General features: G+C 32.8%; 2 protein-coding genes across 2 annotated transcripts; one reads left to right on the top strand and one right to left on the bottom strand.

Moving 5' to 3' along the window:
* Positions 1-2,651: 2,651 nt before the first annotated feature.
* On the bottom strand, positions 2,652-8,040 carry LOC146955533 (uncharacterized). Its single transcript, XM_085748674.1, has 5 exons — positions 7,677-8,040; positions 4,859-5,319; positions 4,381-4,780; positions 2,964-3,147; positions 2,652-2,715 (listed from the first exon to the last, which is right to left on the bottom strand). The coding sequence occupies exons 1-5, from the start codon at positions 8,038-8,040 to the stop codon at positions 2,652-2,654; spliced, it is 1,473 nt and encodes a 490-aa protein (XP_085604800.1).
* Positions 8,041-9,970: 1,930 nt separating this feature from the next.
* Positions 9,971-13,655, top strand: LOC146955532 (uncharacterized). Its single transcript, XM_085721891.1, has 4 exons — positions 9,971-10,230; positions 11,182-11,283; positions 11,713-11,873; positions 13,347-13,655. The coding sequence occupies exons 1-4, from the start codon at positions 10,134-10,136 to the stop codon at positions 13,452-13,454; spliced, it is 468 nt and encodes a 155-aa protein (XP_085578017.1). The 5' UTR covers positions 9,971-10,133; the 3' UTR covers positions 13,455-13,655.
* Positions 13,656-21,476: the final 7,821 nt, after the last annotated feature.

Genomic DNA, 21,476 nt, shown 5'->3' with positions numbered 1-21,476 from the left:
ATTTGAAGACATAAAGTCATATTTATCTAATCCTCCTATTCTTTCACCTTTGTTGAAAAACAAGAAGATGAAGTTATATATAGCATCATCTGAAAGAACTATAGGGAGTATGTTAGCACAAGAGGATGAAAATGGTATAGAAAGAGCCATTTATTATCTTAGTAGAGTTTTAAGTGATGTTGAAACAAGATATCATCCTAGTGAGAAACTATGTCTTTGTTTATATTTCTCATGTATGAAACTTAAACATTATATAAAGCCTTTTGATGTTTATGTTTATTCCCATTTCGATATTATTAAGCACATGTTATCTAAACCTATTCTACATAGTAGAGTTGGTAAATGGGCTTTGGCACTCACAGAATATTCTTTAACTTATCAATCTTTGAAAACTGTGAAAGGCCAAATAGTGGCTGATTTTATTGCTGATCATTCCATTGAAGAACCTGTGACTGGGGGCATCGAAACATTTCCATGGACATTGTATTTCGATGGGTCTAGTCATAAAAATGGTTCTGGAATAGGTATAGTTATAGTTTCACCAACGAATGAAGTAACCAAATATAAATTTCGAATTAGCCAATATTGTTCGAATAATGAGGCAGAATATGAAGCCTTAATAAATGGTTTAGAGATTTTGCTCGAACTGGGGGCAAAATGTTTAATTATTAGAGGTGATTCTGAATTAGTAATAAAGCAAATAACAAAAGAATATAAATGCCTCAAAGAAACTTTGATAATGTATTACACTATAGTTAATGCATTACTTAAACATTTTGTTCAAATTGAAGTTCAACATGTTCCTAGAACAGAAAATCAAGAAGCTAATGATTTAGCTCAATTGGCTTCTGGGTACAAACTTTCGAAGGGACAAGAGCAAGAGGTAATTGAAATTAAAACAAAGCGTAATTCGATAGACATTGTGCCTAACAAATTGTTAAGACCAAAACTTGGGGGCATGGAAGCATCTCAAGGATACCTTCAGAGTGCAAAATTTTCTGAAATTTTGGTCATTAACAATTTGGATGATGATGATTGGCGAAAACCCATAGTCAATTTTTTGGAAAATCCAGATGGCACAACTTGTAGAAAAGTCAAATATAGAGCCTTGAGTTATGTGATAATAGGCAATGAATTATTTAAAAAGACTCCAGAAGGAGTTTTACTTAAATGCCTTAGTGAAGCAGAAGCATATTTGGCTGTATCGAATACTCATAGTGGTGCTTGTGGTACACATCAAGCAGGCCATAAAATAAAATGGCTTTTGTTTCGACAAGGTGTTTATTGGCCAACCATGTTAAAAGATTGCATAAACTTTGCTAAAGGTTGTAAAGAATGTCAAGAACATGCTGGAATTCAAAAAGTACCAGCTAGTGAATTACATTCAATAGTAAAACCTTGGCCATTCAGAGGATGGGCTTTAGATGTAATTGGGGAAATTAAACCTAAGTCATCCAAAGGCTACAAATATATTTTGGTTGGAATAGATTATTTCACTAAATGGATAGAAGCTGTTCCACTAAAAGATGTTACTCAAGATGAAGTTATAAACTTCATTCAAAAATTTATTGTTTATAGATTTGGCATACCAGAAACTATTACTACAGATCAAGGATCTGTATTCACTGGTCGAAAGATGGTAAAATTTGCTGAAGAAATGGGATATAAATTGTTGACTTCAACACCATACTATGCTCAGGCAAATGGTCAGGTAGAAGCAGCAAATAAGAATTTGATTACTATAATCAAAAGAAAAGCTAGCCAAAAGAAAAAACCCAAAGAATGGCATGAGTTTCTTTATGAAGCTTTATGGGCAGTTCGAACTTCTCCTAAAGAATCTATAAATACTACTCCTTTTCGATTAACATATGGCCATGATGCTGTATTGCCAACAAAAATCTTACTTCAATCTACTCGAATTCAAAGACAAATCGAAATTCCAACAAATCAATATTTGGATATGATGTTGGATGAATTAGTAGATATTGATGAAGAAAGATTGATGGCTTTAGAAGTGCTTACAAAGCAAAAAGAAAGAATAGCAAAAGCCTATAACAAAAGAGTTAAATCGAAATTATTCCTGCAAGGAGACTTAGTTTGGAAAGTCATTTTGCCTATGGATAAAAAGGATCGATGTTTAGGAAAATGGTCTCCTAGTTGGGAAGGACCATGGAAAATTCTAAGAGTTTTTTCGAATAATGCGTATGAGATCGAGGAACTACAAGAAGATCAGAGAATTCTACGCATAAACGGTAAATATTTGAAAAAATATAAACCGATGTTACAAGAAATTAAAATTACACAAGAGTAATTTGATTCGAAATAAAACTTGGCATTAATTTAAAAATGCCAACTGATGGGCAGGTTACATCGAAATGCTTAAAATGGAAAAACCATTACAAAAGAAAACACAAAGTACTTAAAGACAAAAAGCATTTAGAAATGGTTTTCACCATTCAGTTACAATCCCAAAGCGATCGAGAAACCAGCGAATTTCTGTATCGAGACGACACCTGAAGCAAGCATTGACCAGGTAGTAGTCATGATCTGGCCCAGGTAGAAGTGAATACCAGCCTCCAATTCTCCCATCTCCTGCACAGTTGTGGTAGTTGTTGCAAAAACGACGCCTAGTAAGCCAAATAGGCATGGGCCTATTCCACCAAGGACAGCGAAATCGATAACTCGAAGTTCCTCCCAAAATGTCGCTTCGAAATTCTGCCAATCGATGTGTCCATGCAAGATCTTTGAAGTCTTCGAGGATGTTTTCTGGCATAGGCATGGAGAGCGCATTGATGAGAAGAAGGTAGTACCTTGCACTCAGAGAGCCAGTGGCATTGATAGCAGTAGTAAGGAGGCGTTTCATTTCTTCAACGTTTGGATTAGCATCCAACATGTGTTGAGTGCTTCGAAGAATACAGAACATGGCGTTGCCATGATTCCAGAGTCTAAGTTTAAAAGCAAACTTAGAATGAGCCACCATAGCATTGTTGTACCATTCATTGGGGTCGTAGAGGAAGTAGAGGACATCATCTCCAAAAGCCTTAGAAACTTCAGAATCCTCACTGACGCGCCAATGCCTGCTATTGGTATGGCGAAAGGCGAAAAGATCTTTCCTGCTTTGAGCAGCAATCTTTGTAGCAATCTTGACTAAAAGATCATCACTCAGATTATCAATGGTGGTCATGATGATTTAAGAAAGAAAAGCTTTGAGTAAGAAGGATTTTTTCGGACGAAGACGAAACAAAGAAAAGAATGATTTTTATAAAAGGGAAAATCATATTTATAATGGAGGGAAGTTGAAAGAAGTGGCTCAATCAAACGGTTCTTCTTGCTTTGAAGATGATGACACGTGGGAGCAGTTATTCTGATGGCCAATGGTTACTTAACTTTGTAATCTGAGGGAAGTTTTAAAGGTTTTATTTTAAAAAGGATTAATTCATGATTAAAAGGTCATTTATTTGTTTTATTTCTTTTCAACTTCCTAGGCAAGTTTAACTTGTTGGGTTAAACAAAAAGTTACTTTTTTGTTTCCTCATCATTAAAATGTCTTGGAAATTGTTCCAATCTTATTTGGATTTAAATAAAATTTAAATTCGGTACAAGAAAATAAGAAAGGAATTTCGATGATTGAAAAGAAATTGTCGTTCGAAATAGAAAATGGTCCACAGATTGTTATAAAGACATTACAGACCAAGATATTCGATAAGGCTGAAACAAAATAAAAGTCTTAGAGAATAAAATAGAAACAGAACTAAATCTCAAATGATGAGATGAGTTTCTCAATTTGGCTTTTGTATTCAGCCAGTTGGGTATCGAGAGTATGGTTGTCCTTTGCAAGTTGAGCAATGGTAGACTCTAGTTCCTTGGAGAGCTTGAATTTGTTAACAGCTTCATTGGCTTCTCGATTTCTGGCTTCATCCTTAGCCAAAATTTCAGCTTTCTGAGCTTCCAGTTCTTTAATTTTGGCATCGATGTCAACCACTTGCTGTTTCGCATTGTTTCTTTCTTGCTGAAGAGTTTTAAATTTCTCTTGGAAGGATGACAGTTCGATCACAATTTGATCATGATGCGCTTTCTTCTCTGCCATTTGAGCTTGACCAGTTTTCCTCTTCTGGAAATTTTGATTAGCACTCTCCAACATTGGTTCAAGATAATTAAACAGGTTTCGAAATTTCCAACCAGTTGGGAGAGCATCAAGTTTTTCAAATAAACTCTTGATTTCAGCGAGAGCTCCAGCATCCTTTTCAATCAACTCTAGCAAGTTGGCTTCGATGATCTTCTTTTGAAATTCTGCTAGCAGGTTGTTTTTTGAAGTCTCAGAGGGATTTCCCTTGGATGAATCAGAAGTTTGGCCAGTGCTAGTTGAGAAAAGAGTATTACTCTTAGCTATTAAAGCAAAGGCATTGAAAGGATCATCTTTGGCCAATTGATCGATTTCTTCCAGATCGATCATAGGGGCATCTTGTTGAGCAATCATCTCTGCATCACCAGGAGCATCTTGTCGAGTAGTTATGTTTGTATCTTCAGTAACAAAGTTCGATACATTATCTCCAAGGGTGGGTGCAGAATGAGATTGGTCATTGTTGAGTGATTCATCATTTACCAAGTCATCAGTGGGTGTTTCTGCCTGTTGATGTTGAGGAGGATCCACTTTAAGACCTTCTGGACTGCTAGCATCATCATGCTCATCCTCTTTATCTTCAGCAATTGGTGAAGTGGTCTTCGAAGAAGGAAGAACTTGCCCATGTTGTGATGGATTAGTTTGTTCTTGTTCGATACCCTAAAAAGAATAAGATAGATGCTTAAAAAACAGGACATTTAGAGATATTTTGTATAAAATATGGTTTCGATAAAATACCTTCGAACCATTATCACCAACATGTGAATGAGCACTAGAATGAGAAGTCTTTCGACGACGTTTGAGTGGTTTAGATGGCGAGATGGGGGGAGAACTTTCAGAAGCTTCCACTTCGACTTCTTTTTCTTGGACAAGTGATATTTGTTCTTGTTTTCTTTTCCTTCTTCCTTCAGTATGGACTTTGGGAAGTGTTACTTTGGAAGCTTCGATCTGTTCTTTAGTTATCTCCACCTCACTATCATCATCAGAGAGATCAACAGTTGCTTGTTCTTTCTTGCTCTTCGATCTAGAATGTCCTTTTGATGAAGTTGTTTTCACTTTGGGTTCCTTTGATTTAGGAGGTTCCTTCGATGCAGCCTCAGATTTCTTCGATTCAACTTCTTTAGTTTGGGGAGCTTTCTTTTTCTTCTTGTCAGACTTGCTTTTCGAAGTGTTCTGGGTGCTGGCATCATCAAGCTTTGCTTCTCCTGGAGTTAAAGGCAAAGCTGAAATATGTGATCATACAGATAAGTACTATTTCTTTTAACAATAGTATTAATGTGTTTTAGCGAAAGAAAAAATCATACCCATGATACTGGGAGTTTCGATTCGAACTTGGGACAATTCATAGCCAAGTTCACCATTATATTGGTATAAATTGCATTTAGCATAGGTTACTAAATTATTTTGTGGGAATTTGAAATTATAAAGTAACCATTTTGGGTATGGTGGCCTGAAGGCCAAAGCAAGATTACAAGATGGAAGTCTTGCTAGTCTCATTTTCTTTTCTAAAACATAAAGATATTTATTGGGTGTTCCAGGGGGAAAAATTGTTTCTGAAATTTTCTCTCGAACTTTATCTCTCAGAGTTTGAGCAGCATAGTATACTGTCCTCTTTGGATGTAAAGGGTCATATGTTGTTTGATAATATCTTTGAAATTGCTGAATTTCTTTAATGTGCGTACCTCTAGTCTTCTTGTCTTTGTTCTGCAAAGTGTGAAAAGTACTGATCAGTTGAGGCAGCAATTCATCAGGATTCCCTCGATTGGATTGACGTATGTAATAATTTCGCCACCATCGAAAGAATGCTTCAGAGCATGCAAATGATGTTGAGAAATATGTAGGCTCGAACACAGTTGTTCTCTTGGCTTGAATTATGGATTTCCATACAGGAGCAGCACTGGCGATTTCTTTGGTAAAATCAATGGGTTCTTCGCGATTCACATGAGAAGTTCCTGCTGCGTTCGTCATTGTTTAAGTGTTTTGGTGAGAATTTGATGAATAGTTCGTGTTTAAAGATAGGAGTTGCAGAAAATTCAAAGTTTTTCTTCGGGAAGAACTTTTGGCGGAGAAGAGGAACAGTGAAAGTGAAAATGAAATGGTGAAAAGTGAAAAGAGTAAAGGTGAGTTTGCTTCTATATGGACCTTTGATCATGACACATGTCAAGATCTTATTTTGACAGTTTTACCATTAAAGTGTTGTCTTTTCCAATGTTAGAGAACGTGGCCCACTGACTAAGATTGTGGGGTCAGTATTTAAAGGGAATTTGAATTAGTTTTGAATTAAATACTGACATCATTCATTTCGATGGAGAATGTTAATTTTTTCTTTCAAAAACGTCTTTTTCTTCTTCAGAGAAATCGAAAATGGCGTTTCTGGGGGGCAATTTGTTAGCCAATATATTTTACTAGCTGTAATAAATGTGGTCAAAGTATAGTTGACCTAGATTCAAAGAAGATTCGAACAGAGTGTTGTGTTGAAAGCAAATATGGGTTCGAAGATGGCAGAAGACTTCGATAAAGCAGTTTTCGAAGGTGGTTATCAGCAATTATTCTTTAAGTCAGTTTTTATTTTAAGTTTGTTTTCAAATAAGGAAAACTGTCGACTTGTGGCAGTTGTAGTTTTAGTTTCAAAGAAATGTAGTTATTTCTAGACTTAGTATAAATAGTAGTTTTTCATAGGAAAAACAGGTCACAAGTTGCAATGTATCAAAGTATCCGTATGGAAGCGAGAAACGAGTCACAAGTTGCAATGTATGAATCTGTGTACCAACTTTTGTTTAATCAATGCAATTTACTCTTTGTTCTTTAAGTGTTCTTGCACTTTACTTTATCAAGTTCGATTGAGTTCAAGTGGATTGAATTCGATTGTTTTTTGTCATATTTCTTACATTTTTGACACCAAAAACACAGAATTTCTAACAACAAGAACAAACACAATATGTCCTAAGATTTACTGGTTGATCTTGCAAGTTACCATTTGTAAACCAGCGGTTGTTTACGAAAATCCAACGTAAACAAAAGGAAATAAATACTTTTTATTGAAATAATACTTGAAATAAACAAAGTAAAAGGTGAATGTTTATGGTGGAGAGCTACTCTATTTATAGCTTTACAATCGACTTAGAAACTAAGCAACTAAAAGGGTAAAACAGTAAAGCTGCAACAGGGTAACTTGGGCCCGAAGAAAAAGCAGCAAAAGAGACTTCTGGAGGTGGCACGGCCGTGCCACATGTTGGCACTGGCTGTGCCAAGCTTCTGACTTGGTGGGAACATATTTTTGTTCCATATCTTCGTATTTTCGCACTGTATTTGCTCCAGTCCTCTTTCTTTTGCTCCAAGACACCTTCCACCATATATTCGTTCCTAAAATAAAATAAAAAGCAATTTAAAGTAAAATATTCTAAAAGAAAATAAAATGCAATAAAATCAAATCAAATCTTATTTAAAACTAAACTAAATAAAGCATTAAAATATACTAATCTATGACTCATCATCATGTACATGCTTCTTGTCGTCCTCCGTTAATCTTCCGGCATGAAGGTGCCCTGCTACATACGGAACCATCTCATGGTTGTGAACACCATTAAGAAGGCCAATTTCCAAGCATTGTCTTCCCTAACGACATATCCACGCACCTTGAACAAACACCCACACTTTCTTGATCCAATTATTTCATTCTTCACTTTTGTCTTCGATACTTTGTGCTCTCCGTTCACAAACCAACTCCAACATAGCATTTCTTCCTTCACAAGATCTCCTAATGATAACTGTAAATCCAGCCCTATTTGCTTGTCGACGGACCCAACCGAGCAATTCGTTTTTATCTTTCCATGTGTCTTGGGTTGAAAAGAAATGAGCCGTGTCCACATCGGAATTGATTTCGACCTTAGCGAGAGCTTCAACCTTAATGGAATCGACATTATCTATAAACAAACAACAAAAAAGTTGCTTATTTGACAAGGTATAAGAAAGTTGCTTTTTCTCAACATTATCTATAAATAAACAACATACAATTACTAAACTAATTAATAAACATCTATCTAATATCATATATTAACATAAACAAACAAAAAAAAAGAAAAAAAATTGGAAAAAACACTGTTTTCACAGTGGCTGCACTTAGAAAAAATTTCAAAATTTTCTAAGTCTCCAGCGGCAGTTAACAGCCGCTCACCCCCAGCGGTAGTTAACTGCCGCTACAACGCGTGTCAGTGCAAAAAAAACCAGAAAAATCAATCAAATGCAATGGATTTTAACGTTGTAATGCATATTCTTTGATGCATTTTGTGTGTAGAAACGTCTTAGCAATCGATCAACAATGATTTGGAGGCATGATTTTAACACAAAAATTTTGAAATGGGATTTTTTTTGGGTATGGTTTTGGTAAAAAAAAAGGTGATGAATGAATAGGTGAGGTAGGGGTTTCTGGTTTTGGGGGGAAAGACACCAGCGGTTGTTAACAACCGCTGGCACCCAGCGGCAGTTAACAGCCGGCGTATCTTCCAGCGGTAGTTAACTACCGCCAGGGGCTTTAATGTCATTTACATGTGTCACTTGGAAGTATTCCTTGTCAAAAAAGCAACTCTCTTCATTATATAGGCATAGAACAAACACTAACCCACAAACACAATATTACGTGTTGCTCGTTGATGCTACTCTTAATGACCGAGGCGGTGCTGCTTCTTTTTGTTTGGTCTAACAAAAAACCAATTTTTTTGGAAAGAGTTTTATTTTATTTATTATTGTTATTTTTTTAAATTGATGAGAAGATAAATTGAAACTCACGCACATGAATGTATGGGTCGATGTTCAAACCCTGTTGCGTTGTCTGACTTAACAATTATGATATTTTTTTATCAGTTAAGCTATGATAGTTATGATTTGTGGACTTTATTGTTTAACTTTTTGGTAGCTAAACGAAATGGCTATGTCATTGAAAACTCACACACACACAAACGGAGAAATTGGGTATTATACTTCGATCATGGTGTTCGACCTAACAATTTTTTCGAAATATTTTATCAAACATTGACATTCTTAAAGATTTTTATTATACGATGTTAATTTTAATGCACATCAATAATGTATGATTTTAGTGAAGCAGCGACAATAGTCATAAAAAAAAAGGAGTTTGAATTGCGATCATTTGAGATTTTGGCTACTTGTAAACCTTGAATTTTTTCCCTAGATCTAATCATTTAAAGTATGTATCAAAATGAATTTGATACTTAAATAGATTAGATGATTGTGCTTGCTTCCGAACTATTATTTAGATGATAACAAAATGAAATTATGCCAATAAATGTATATATAAATTTTTCAATACTTACTACATCACTCTTAAACAAAAGCGCCACATATTCAACTTAGAGAAATGGTATTTGTATAAGCACAAATCTAAGGATCGGTACCTTTGGTACTTCCATCATGTTTTCCAATAATAACATAACTAGTGGACTTATTAAATGTTTTTTTGCATGCTTATGCGTTTTTATAGTTTTATATAAATTTTTATGAAATAATTAACCTCATTTATTAAAATTTCTGGATCCGTCACTGACCATGACCAGGGTTTAAATCCCGGTTCATCCGTTTGTGTGTGAGTTTTCAATGACATAGTCATTTTATTTAGCAACCAAAAAGTTAAACAATAAAGTCCACAAATCCTAGCTGATAACAAAAATGTCGTAATTGTTAGGTCAGATGTCGTAACCGAGTTCGAACCTTGCGTGAGTTTCAATGATTATTTATCATTTCGTCTATTTACAAAATAATAATAAACAAAATAAAAATCATTCAAAAAAATTCTTATAATTATTAATTAATAAAGATAAAAAAAAAAAAAAAAATTGTTGAAATTGGGAAGTTAACCGGAGTAAGTAAGCAATGCTAGATATAAGGAAAAAGTTGTTGCTGGTTGTTCATATTTATTTGATCGTATTATTGTGTTGTCACTCATCATTATCATTAAATCTCTTGAAAACAAAACTTGGATCCTCCCTTGAGAGAAACGATGGAGAAGAAAACGATAACTTCCAAAATTTTCTTCTTCTTTTCAACTCTCTTTCTTCTTCAAGCTTTCACCGACGCCACTGATGTTCACTATTGCGGTTTTTTCTCTTTCTTTCTCATCATTTTTTATTTTTTTTAATTATTATTGTTTAGTTATCATCTTCTGTTCAATATTCGATGTGCAGTTTCATGTTTTCAAATTTCGTACCATAAACGTTTCGTTAAACAATTCACTTTGCTATCTATTTTTTTATTTGATTTGTTTCGTCAGCTATATTATCGTTACTGAATATTCAATGCTTATTTGTTGTCATAGTTGAATTAATTAATAATTTGCTGTCAGTGGAAACTAATTTGCTTATGAAATTTAATGGACAAATTTGTCTGTAATTGCAATTATTCAAATATTAATTACTGCAAAATTTCATAGCCAAATTAATCCTTAGTATGGTTGATGTCAGGTCAACATGGAGGGGTCACATATACCGTGTAATTTGGACTGTATTTTGGATTATTCATATTTTACCCTATTAATTTTTTTTGGAGAAGACCGAAAATAGCTCTTGTAAAGGGTTAAAATATGAATAATTCAAAATACAGGTGTGGAAACTATGTATTTTATTTTACATGTGCTATTTCCAGACCTCACCCAAATTGCAGGGGTTATTTTAGGTATTAATCCTTCAATTAATAGTATAAATTGAGATTCGTATTCGACAATTTGTGCAAAAATCAGCGACTGTTTTGACTAGTACAGTGGTACTTGCTATAGTATTAGGTGTACATAAGTTTTGTAAGAACTTAATAAAACAGCAAATGGCAGTTCTCATAAGCTTTTTTCTGCTTATTTTCATAAGTTATCTAAAATAGCTTATGAAAACAGTTTATAGCATATACAAAAATTCTCATGATACACACATGTGCTATAAGCTGCAAATAAGCTGTTTATCCAAACAGGAATAATTTAATTTAAACTGTTTTGTTGTATTAGTGTTACTTTAATTAAGTAAACCATTACCTAATTATCTTTTATGTATGTCATGTCACAGGTAAGAAAGATGGCTATGATGTTCAAGTTAAAGGAGTTCAAATATCTCCTGAGCCCGTTGCAAGAGGCCAGCCTGCTACATTCACCATTTCTGCAACTACAAGTAATGCTTATCTTCACGTGTTTTTCTTATGTTACTGTCTTTCTTTTCTTTTGTTTTTTAAAATTAGATTGTTATATCTATTTTCATGCATTTGGTGCTCTTTATCCACATGTGTGCCTGTACTATATTTTACCTTTTTAAGTGTTTATTCCGAGCATGGTAAGTAATGTTTAGAATTTCAGTGCGATTATGTCATAGTTTTACTCAAATTCTGCTACATAATATTGATATAATACCGCAATTTTACCACATTCTATACTAAACGGCTTATCATAGAATAATAGCTATTTGTTCAAATTCTGCTACGCCATTGTGTTATAGTGCTGCTATGGCCGCTATTTGGTGTTGCATTCTGTGTAGAAATAGATGAAGTTTTGATGTATAATGAGTTTGCCTTCTTTTCTCTAATCCAATCATTTCATGACTCAGGTCAAGCATTATCAGAAGGGAAACTAGTGGTCGATGTGTCGTATTTTGGATGGCATGTATATAGTGAGACCCATGACCTTTGTGGAGAATCATCTTGCCCTATTTCGGTTGGTGATTTTGTGATTGCTCATTCACAAGTTTTACCTGCATACACCCCACCCGTAAGTCGTTGCTGTTAGTTTTATTCCTTGAATAAAATGTATTCGTGTGTGCTTGTATTTTTGGGCAATAGGAAGTATATCTATATATGCTAGTACAAATTTGCATTATTGGCTTCTCCAATACTGTGTTATGTCATTTAGATATCCTAGGAAAGGGAATGACATCTGTGATAACGCTAATGTTGTCTTATGTGTCTTGGCATGTTATATATGTTCAAATTCTTGGATAGTATTAACACAATATCTGTTTTCAAATGTTTTTACAATGATTTGAGCATTGGAGTGTTAAGTCAGTATGGTTAAGGTGAAATTTGTAGTTGGTGTTCTCATAATCTCTTGGATGATGCTGTTTGTTTTGACAGATCATGAATGATACTGTTAGTAACCTTTGTGTTGGTATATGGAAAGAATTCCCAAAACTAAGCAGACCTAATAAACAAGAGAACAATTCTAACTAGAATAAAGATTCAAAATACATTTAGGATTTCTTCTTGTTGTGAAGAGATTCAAAGAGAAAATACAAAGAGAAGATACAAAGGGTATCAATGAATATGACAAACTTGTACACAAGGCTACCCCAAAGACTTTCACACTAGAGCATTAAACTATCTTTCCCCTCTATCCTTGAGGGCTATAATTTAAAGGCATTCTAAGAATAACCAGAATAACAACTATTAACAAGTACTTATCAAACTTATCAACATACTAACTTCTAATTAACTTCTTAACTCCATTTCTAACAAACTCCCCTTTATTCACAGATACATAAGTTGATCCTTTTTCCAATGTAGAAATGATAGTTCCACCGTTTGAGATTTTAGGGTCTAGGTTTTTGGTACTGGGACATGTAACAACACCTACTGTTTAGATAATGATTTTTTCCCCCTCAATGCTATATTGACAAATTCCTAGTTCGCTCTTCTGTGTTCATTGCTAATGCTATGAGAATGTTAAATTGTGATTCATCTTTCCCTTCAGGCGGTTTAAAAGTTGAATTAGGTTTTGGCTCTCACTTTTTGTTTCCTTTGTGTTATCAATTCTTGTCTCATTATGAGTGTCACATTTGCAAAAAAAAAAATTTATTTCAAAATGAGTGTCACTTTCAATTTTCAATGCAACATAATTACTTTTTTCCAATTGTATCCTCTAATTTATGCTATATGCATCACTCCCAACTCAATATCTTCCATTTTGCATTTATGATAATGGTGAATACACCAATACTTGATAAGGTTGATTTGGTAAAAGTTATTATTTTTTATTTCATTTATAGTTTCTAGTTTCTCCTTAATTTATGTGAAATAACGAAATGCGTCAATCATAATGGAACAGTGGAATTTATTAAATAAGTGTTTGTTTGCACTGTTGTTTAAGAGTGTTTAATTATACAATACTGTCTCCTTTTTTTGTTTAATGCTAGTCTGTTATATTTATTTTCAACGTCATGGTTCTTACCATCTATTGTAATTGCAGGGTTCATACTCCTTGAAGATGAAGCTGTATGATGGAAACAATAATGAGTTGACTTGCATTACATTTGGTTTTGATGTTGGGTTTTTTTCCTCTGTGGCTGATATCTAATTGCTAATTGGTCATTGACATCTATGTTCAGATGCATATTAGTTTTACGAACTACAAACTACCCTTATAATATCGTGTTCCTAGTATCATCATAATCCAGCACGACTGGTATGTTGATTAAGAACTATAAAGTATGTTTTCTACTTGCTGAGATTACAAAACACATGCTACATGCTTCTAAATTTATTGTTATTTTTTTTATTATACTTGCCAGCCAGTCTATATATGTCTATTATCTTACTATATACTATGAGGGTGTTGATGTAGTGGAATGATATATCGTTCTATGTCACGTACATTTAGGATAACAATGTGTCCACATCAATGTCTTAAAAATCAAACTGGACATCGAATCGGGGAGAGAAAACTGCAATTGAATTGCTAAAAATAAGATAACCACATAAATCGTAGTGAAAACTGGTTTAAGGCTAAATGGTTGAACTGTCCGGTTCAATTTTTAAAATATTGGTCCACTTTACTATATGGGGATAGAAATGAACATGTCATTTTATCATCATAAGATAAAAAGCTAATGTCAAATTCGCGGTCTGTATAAAGATTGAAGTAGTAAGCATAGAAATATTTGCATGTATATATACTGTCCTGCCCGCATTGATATCTGAGATCTGAGATTAGTGTTCTTTATTTTGCCATTATAATGAAGTTGAATATGTGGTGCCAGAATCCTGTTCTGTTTGGGGGTGATGCAGGAAGTATTGAAAAGTTTATACATACATTTACATCAAGTTGCCTTATTTGGTGAATGTCAGTGTAGTTTCTATATCTAAAGATCGTACATAATATTAGGCAAATATTGTATATTCTTTTGAAAATGAACACACAATTGGATGCAATTTTCAGCAGTCTGCAGCAGTTTGTTAGTCTTTGCCACTATTAATGTGATAGGGAAGTTCAGTTGTTTTTGAAGTGGTAAAATGTTGGGGGTGAAAGTCAAGTTTCTTTGGGACAATGACATGTGAAGAAAATTAAAAGAATAATTGATAAGATTTTTGACACTGTCAATGAATCATAACGGTAACATCATAAAAATGGTTTGAATTTTATGATAACTATTTTTGAAGTCTCACATATGAATGATTGTGATAAGTGTAAATTTTTAAACTACTAGCGTGTTAAAATCAAACTCAGATTAAAATGGGAAATTTTGGAAGTTGAAACTACAAGAGGCCTACTTTGTTTCCCTATTCATTTTGTTCTTTACAAAGACCTAGCATGTACCGCAAATGACAAAGGGTAGTATCAATAATGCCGTGGGCACAATATGTCTTCTTCATACTAGTTGTCATATTTGGTCCTAGAACCAGAAGAACTTTAAATAACAGTGGTGCCAAATCAACCGAACCATGTGCAGAATTGGGACTTAGGTTTGTAATTTGGAATGGAATTTTTTTTTCCACCTCCTACATGGGTTCAGACAAATTATTAATTTTATCTGAAGTACAGAAGATAATCTATGTTGTGTGAAACCAAACTTGTGAAAATACGAGTAGTTTGTTTAAAGTGAAGGAGGGTAAAAAGTAGTGGGTAAATGCTGGGAGGTTTTAGTCTAATTCATCATTTTTACTACACAAATATTCACCATAGTTTGTAGTTCAGTCTATGAATTGAGGTACTATATGGTAGGTAATGAGTCAGTGTCTCTAATAAGATAAGAGGGTAAGAGGTTAATAAAGCATTCCAACATTGCAAGCCTTCAGTATTCACTTTGTAGCCTTTAAAAGTTGCGAAGAAAACTCTTATCCATTATTCCTTTAAACCATCATTTTCTGCTTTTCTTTTCATCAATCCATAAGTTGGTAGCTTATATGACATGCCATCCAATTTTCAAAAGTTAAAGGTAAAAATCAAAAGCAGGATTGCTAAATGGAAGTTCAAATCCACCATAAGCAATTACAAACAAGGCCTAGTTCTTCTGCCTCTAGAGAAGTTCAAATCCACCAATCTGGCTCAGAAATCAAGAGAGAATCCACTCTCTAACTCTTTAATTAGAAACTCACAATTTTATATATTTGATGATGATACACGAAGAGAATGACCCTATTTAAACCGATCTTAAAGGTCAGATTGTAGTTGAAATAGTAATAGTAATTAATACATCAATGGAAACACAATCTAGTAAAAATAGATATTGTCAAACATGGTGGCTTGTTTGGCTTAAAGTCAATAGTAGGGTGGTGGAATGGAAAACATGGTAGGCTGGTGGCCATGCAAACTAATTGGTCGTCTTCAACCTCTTAACTGGCCACCACCCTACCATGCTAGTTTTCCCATTCCACCACTCTACTATTAAACAAGTCACCATGTTTGACAATGACAATATCTTTTTGAAGGAAAAAAAAAAAAAGATATTGTCATTGTCAAACATGGTGACTTGTTTAATAGATTATGTTTCCATTAATGTATTAATTACTATTACTATTTCAACTACAATTCGACCTATAAGATTTGTATAAATATGATATGATAGTTCTCTTCATGTATCATCATCAATGAAACATAAAATTGTGAGTTTCTCGCTTGAGAGTTAGAGAGTGGATTCTCTCTTGTTTTCTGAGCCACAATCTATGATGACCAAGATCAAATGAACAACAACTTTGTTGCATTAAAGGTTGACCACAATAGAACTGAGGATGTAAACATTCTGATAGGGTACCGAACATAGCTTCTAAATGTCGATGCCAAAGGGTGGAGGCGCTTTGGTATGACGGAGCGATCAAGCAATTTGGAGGAGTTGATGAAGTTATAAGATTGCATGAGATGGACTTAAAAAGTTTTTGGATGTAACTAGCATACTTTTTGCATTCACCAATAGCAGTGTTAGTAGTGGGAACAACAAGATTATGGGAATAAGATTGAAGTGTTCATTAGGTGTCCTGAGTGTAAAGAAAATGGACTTAAATGCCCTATTTGCTGATAGAAACTGACCAAGTCCGTGTTATTGCTATATCCCTCATCTTCATGTATTATGCACATTCTTCATTTGTCTTCAATTACTTGGTACCTGTGTCTTTGGAAATAATCTATTGAATCATATGCCAAAAGAAATACCTATATTTAATGTCCGATATACCTCCAATATGATTACCAAGTGAAGAGAATCTACGAAAAACTCTAAGTTTGAGTTTTACAAATGTATTTTATTATATGTAACAAAACATTACTCATGTTAAATTTTGTTAAGTTTTATGAAACAAAATTATTTTCGTAAAACTCAACTTTAAATTTTACAAAAAAAAAAATGAAAAAAAAAACTTATGATATTTGAGTGTTTTGTCGATATTGAGTTTTACATAATTATTTTTTAAACTTCTTTCCATTAAATTTTAAAACTATGTTTATCTTTTTCTTTTAAAAAAAAAGGTTCTTTATCTTTTATATGCAGGTGAGATGAGTAAATGGTGAGATATAAAAAATTACTCAAGGGCCTTAACAAATTTCGCCCGGTAAAAGTCAAATTGTTTTCTAACAAAGTTGACTTTATATTTAATCCATTGTAATCATCCGGTTTTAAGAAGAATGAGATTCTAATAATTTAGAGTTTGGTCGAAAGGTAGGTAAATTTTGGTTAAGAATCGTTTAATTCAGGAATTGAACTTGGGTTTCCTCGAACGATTCCTTATTTGATGGAGCTCATTAACCACTTAAGTTCAATCACTTGATCTCATTACAATTGTGATATTTTGACCTTTTTTTTTAGTGATTATGGCCCCTATATTTGTTTTCCAATTTCCTCCAACATTAAAACTGAAGTGATATCATTTATTGACCTAACACTTAACTATGACTTTTCTTTCAAATTTATAATAAAAACGCCAAAATTTTGCTAGTACATGTGTGTGAGAGAATGAAATCATTAATTAGGGTTGTAAGCTTTTTGGTGTTTTAAATTTTAATTTTGAAGAAAAAGTCGAACCAGATATAAGAAATGGATGCCGGTCAATAAATTGTCATTTTAACGTAATTTTGGGAGAAAACTTGAAGAGACTGTCAAATCACAAAATGTGAAAACATAAATGGACAAAATTGTTAAAATAAATTGGTAGGCCAAGTGAAGTTAAAAATAAATGGACAAAATTCTTCAAACCAGTGAAGACCGCAATGGTCGGTAAAAATCTCTCTCTAGCAAAGTGAAGTTTAATCAAATTAAATTTGCAAACTTCAATCAAAACACACTAAATTTCTATATATCCAAAAATAGTGTCCAATTTTTTAAAAAAAAATTACGTTAAAAGCCTAAACATAACATATGCATGAATGGCAAAGAGAATATAATATATTCGTAGAAGTGCAGAAGAGGGGTGAAAATTGAATTATGATTTATGAAGCTACCATTGCCCCACTGAAAAATATACAAATATTTGTAAATAAACTACTTTTGCCCAAAAGTAATTGCATGTGAGAAGAAATCAATTTTTTTTGGAGTGGTTGATGAAATTCATCGGTCAAAATAAAACATGCAACATCTCATCAATCGGTACAAAATATTCCAAGAGAATCTCAATCACACTATTTTTCTCGTGGCATGCTATTGATCCGTTGAATGGTAAACATTCAATAATAATATGATAATAGTAACTTTCAATAACAAATGTGAATAATGCATTCATCTTTAGAAGTTCTCTTTATGTTATAGAAATCAAAAGCGTAATTCAAGAATATGCTAATATCTTCTATTATAAATCATAAGAAAGAATCAAATCCTGTAACTACAATTCCATTCGCATAGTTTTTCAACACCAAAAAGAACCCAAAGAAAATTGGTTACTTTGATTTGAGCTCAAACTTTAACAAAAGTTCAACGAAAGTAAAATTCCATGAAATGTTTAACCATTTTAAACTAGAAGTAGTATAAAATAAAATATTTCAAGATATTTGACAATGTCGTTTGAAGAGAAAACCAACAAAGAATTGATTCCACCTTAACCACTCACAAGCCCCAATCCTTATTTACATTACCTTAGGTATAAAGATTCTATTACCGATTAATGATGACTAAACTCCGTCAAAAAACCTATGAAACACTTAAGGTAGGTTTTTTAGATTTAGATTTATACCACAAGAAAACTAATCTTCAAATATCATGTTGCATTGTTCTTGAAAAGAGAAAAAGATTGCTTGTAGTTGGAGAAATATAGGGAGAAAATGAGTATAAAAGCACTATAAGGGCCACAATGCCCAATCCTTATTTACATTACCTCTTTAGGTTTTGTTTGGGAGTTTGGAGAGGAGGGGAAATAAAGGTTTTGGAGGGAGAGAAATATAGAGGAAAATTGAAAAATCTTTTACATTTTTTGAAAGAGTATTTTTTTAAAAAGTGATAAATTAATGCTTATGATTAATATATTTTTAATTTTAAGAATATTATAAAACATATATTAAATTTGAAGAATTCATATAAACCATCCCAAACCCCCTAAAACCCTCATCCAATACAATTTTTTAGTTCTCCCAAATGATGAGGATTTTATATTTTGAAGAAAAATAAGCCTCACAAAGCCCCCGCCTTCCAATGTCTTTTATTTCTTCCACTTACTATTTCTTTGTTTTCAAGTCTTTCATTCCCTTCCCCTCCTAACTCGTAAACAAAGTCTTGTACGAAGTTTATATTTCTGTTTAAATATGACTAAGCTCCGTTGAAAAACCTACGAGACACACAACGTAAAACGTAAGTTCTTTGGATTTAGGTTTATACCACAAGAGAACAAATCTTCAAATATCATGTTGGATTGTATTTGAAAAGAAAAAAAGAGTTGCTTGTATAGTTGCAGAAATATAGGCAGCGAATGAGTATCAAGGCACTATAATCCGACTTGTGCAAATATATTTCAATGATTCATTCTTTTGACTATAAAATACATCATACATTAGAATAGACAGGAGACACCAAAAGGGACAAATCATGTACATAGGATTTCATAAAAATGAAAGGTCGGTAGGAATTTCCTCAACCTCATAACTATCATTTTTTCCCATAGCATTGACTTGACTAAATCGTGTGCTAATTTAGTTGTAGTCTTTTTGGCTTAGGGTTAGAGATCGAGTTAGAAGGGGATCAGCAGAGGTCACAGTCGCTTCCAAATTTTTATAATTTTTTTTATATTAATATGCTATTATATTTTTTGGCCACTATATTTATTTTCTATAAACTTTATATGATATTGTATAATGAATTTCTTTTGACTCAATTTATTTAGCCTTGAACACTCAAGTTTCTAATCTTAATTACACCAACTATTATTTAGAATGCATAACAATGAAAAATAAAATAAATTTTTGTTTACAATTTACAAAAGAATATTAATCCTTAACAAATATTAAATTATGATTTCTTGTTACAATTTCGCTCAAACTTTTTAATTATTGCATGCAGTGTTATTTACGCACTCTCATACCAATAATTCATTGACCATGATTTTATCTTGAATTCATCATCTTACCTTTGCATTTTGTTGTTTCATATTTTCTTTGTACACTACAAAAATCATATTTTTCTCGTCGTACTAAAGCAAGCCTCAAGAAATCGTCTTTCTTATATGTTTGAATTTTTTTTTTTATAATTTTGGATATATATTAACTTTAGATATATCATATAATTTCTTGAATATATTTTGCATATAAAAATTTATTCTTTCTTTACTAAGTTATACTTTTAAACTCGGTCCCAATAAGCTAAATTTCTGCTTAGTCTCCGTTGAATACTAGAGACAAATTGTGCTGATTGAGTAAAATGATCAAATTCATCCCAAAATTATAAATATTGGTTATTTTATTCCTTGAATTTTTGAGAATAGGTAAAGACAAATGTTAACTTGTGCCCTCAAGGGCACATGTTAAAGAACTTATTATAGAAATATACGTATTAAAAGTCGTGCAATCAACTTCTTAAAAATTAAATTATCATGTTTTTCAAAGCAAAGTTGCTCATTTTAGGTTCATTAACATGTGCCTTAGGGCACAAGTTAACATCACCCATAGGTAAATATTTTCCCCAAGGGTATGAGCTGCATATATTGAGGCACACGTGGAAGGGGAGAATGGTTTGAAAATAGTCCTTGCATTTATTGCAAGTTTTGGTCATACTGAGGAAAGGAAATCAACTGCAACTGCAACCCAAAAGTTATAAATAAATGTTTCTAATATTTCTAATATTGAGGGCTCTAATTCAAGTGATCAAATCTCCTTTTCTACTAACTGATGTGAAAGAGCCACCTAACTTTGAAATAAGATCATGATCAATGCTATTTTTAACAACTAATGTTAAATTCTCCCTTGGATCTCATTGGGGTTTGAAGATATAAAAATCTCATGGAAATGGTTAATTAGAACAATAATAATACCTTTTTCATCATTTAAAATGTGTTGCCTTTCATGCCTTGGATACTATCTATTATCTAAAAAAGTTGGTCATAGAGAAGGCCTTCCTGTGAAAGAAGGTTGGCATTATCCTTTGGGTATTTTCAAATTTTCTACCCCACTTCTTGTTAAGGCAATTTTTAAATTAACATGACCATCCTTTTATATAACTAAAAATAAAAAGTCAATGTTTTCATATAAAAAAAATAAAAATAATTAATAAAAAGTCAATGTGAGCATGTCATTTCTTTAAATAGTTATATTATTTATTTATAGTCAAACAAACACGTTCATATTAAAAACTACAAATGGAACTAAAATGAAATGCATTTAGTTTAGTTTATCCAACCAACTAAATGTCTTGCAAACCTATTTTAGAGGCCTTGAAATAGATTTGAAAACTTTTATTATTTTTTTAGAGGATTACATTTGAATACTTGAAACCTTTTCTATGGATTATTTTTTAAGAAACCACTTTAATAAGTTTTTGGTACTCCATTGACTCCAGAGTATTCCCACAAGCTTTGTTCTTTGGAATCATTACATGACTCAAATAATAACTAAAAAATATAATTTCTTGCTATATGAAACCATTGCATTAGTCAAATAATTTTGTACATGAAATGCCACCTCATTGATAGGAGTTTG

Source organism: Medicago sativa, chromosome 1, assembly GCF_051527215.1.
Source record: "Medicago sativa cultivar Bolivia chromosome 1, Bolivia_mono, whole genome shotgun sequence".
In the NCBI taxonomy this organism is placed as follows: Eukaryota; Viridiplantae; Streptophyta; class Magnoliopsida; order Fabales; family Fabaceae; genus Medicago; species Medicago sativa.
Note: the sequence above shows the minus strand (reverse complement) of the source record. Positions and strands in the feature narration are given on the sequence as shown.

Excerpts from the sequence above, each read along its gene's own strand:
- LOC146955533 (XM_085748674.1), bottom strand. The coding sequence starts at position 8,040 with ATGTCGATTCCATTAAGGTTGAAGCTCTCGCTAAGGTCGAAATCAATT. Across the intron at positions 5,320-7,676 it reads CACAACCATGAGATGGTTCC|CAAAGCTTGATGATGCCAGC; the intron begins GTATGTAGCAGG and ends CTCCAGGAGAAG. Across the intron at positions 2,716-2,963 it reads GCTATGGTGGCTCATTCTAA|AATTTCGAAGCGACATTTTG; the intron begins GTTTGCTTTTAA and ends ATCGATTGGCAG.
- LOC146955532 (XM_085721891.1), top strand. The coding sequence starts at position 10,134 with ATGGAGAAGAAAACGATAACTTCCAAAATTTTCTTCTTCTTTTCAACT. Across the intron at positions 10,231-11,181 it reads CACTGATGTTCACTATTGCG|GTAAGAAAGATGGCTATGAT; the intron begins GTTTTTTCTCTT and ends GTCATGTCACAG. Across the intron at positions 11,874-13,346 it reads TACCTGCATACACCCCACCC|GGTTCATACTCCTTGAAGAT; the intron begins GTAAGTCGTTGC and ends TTGTAATTGCAG.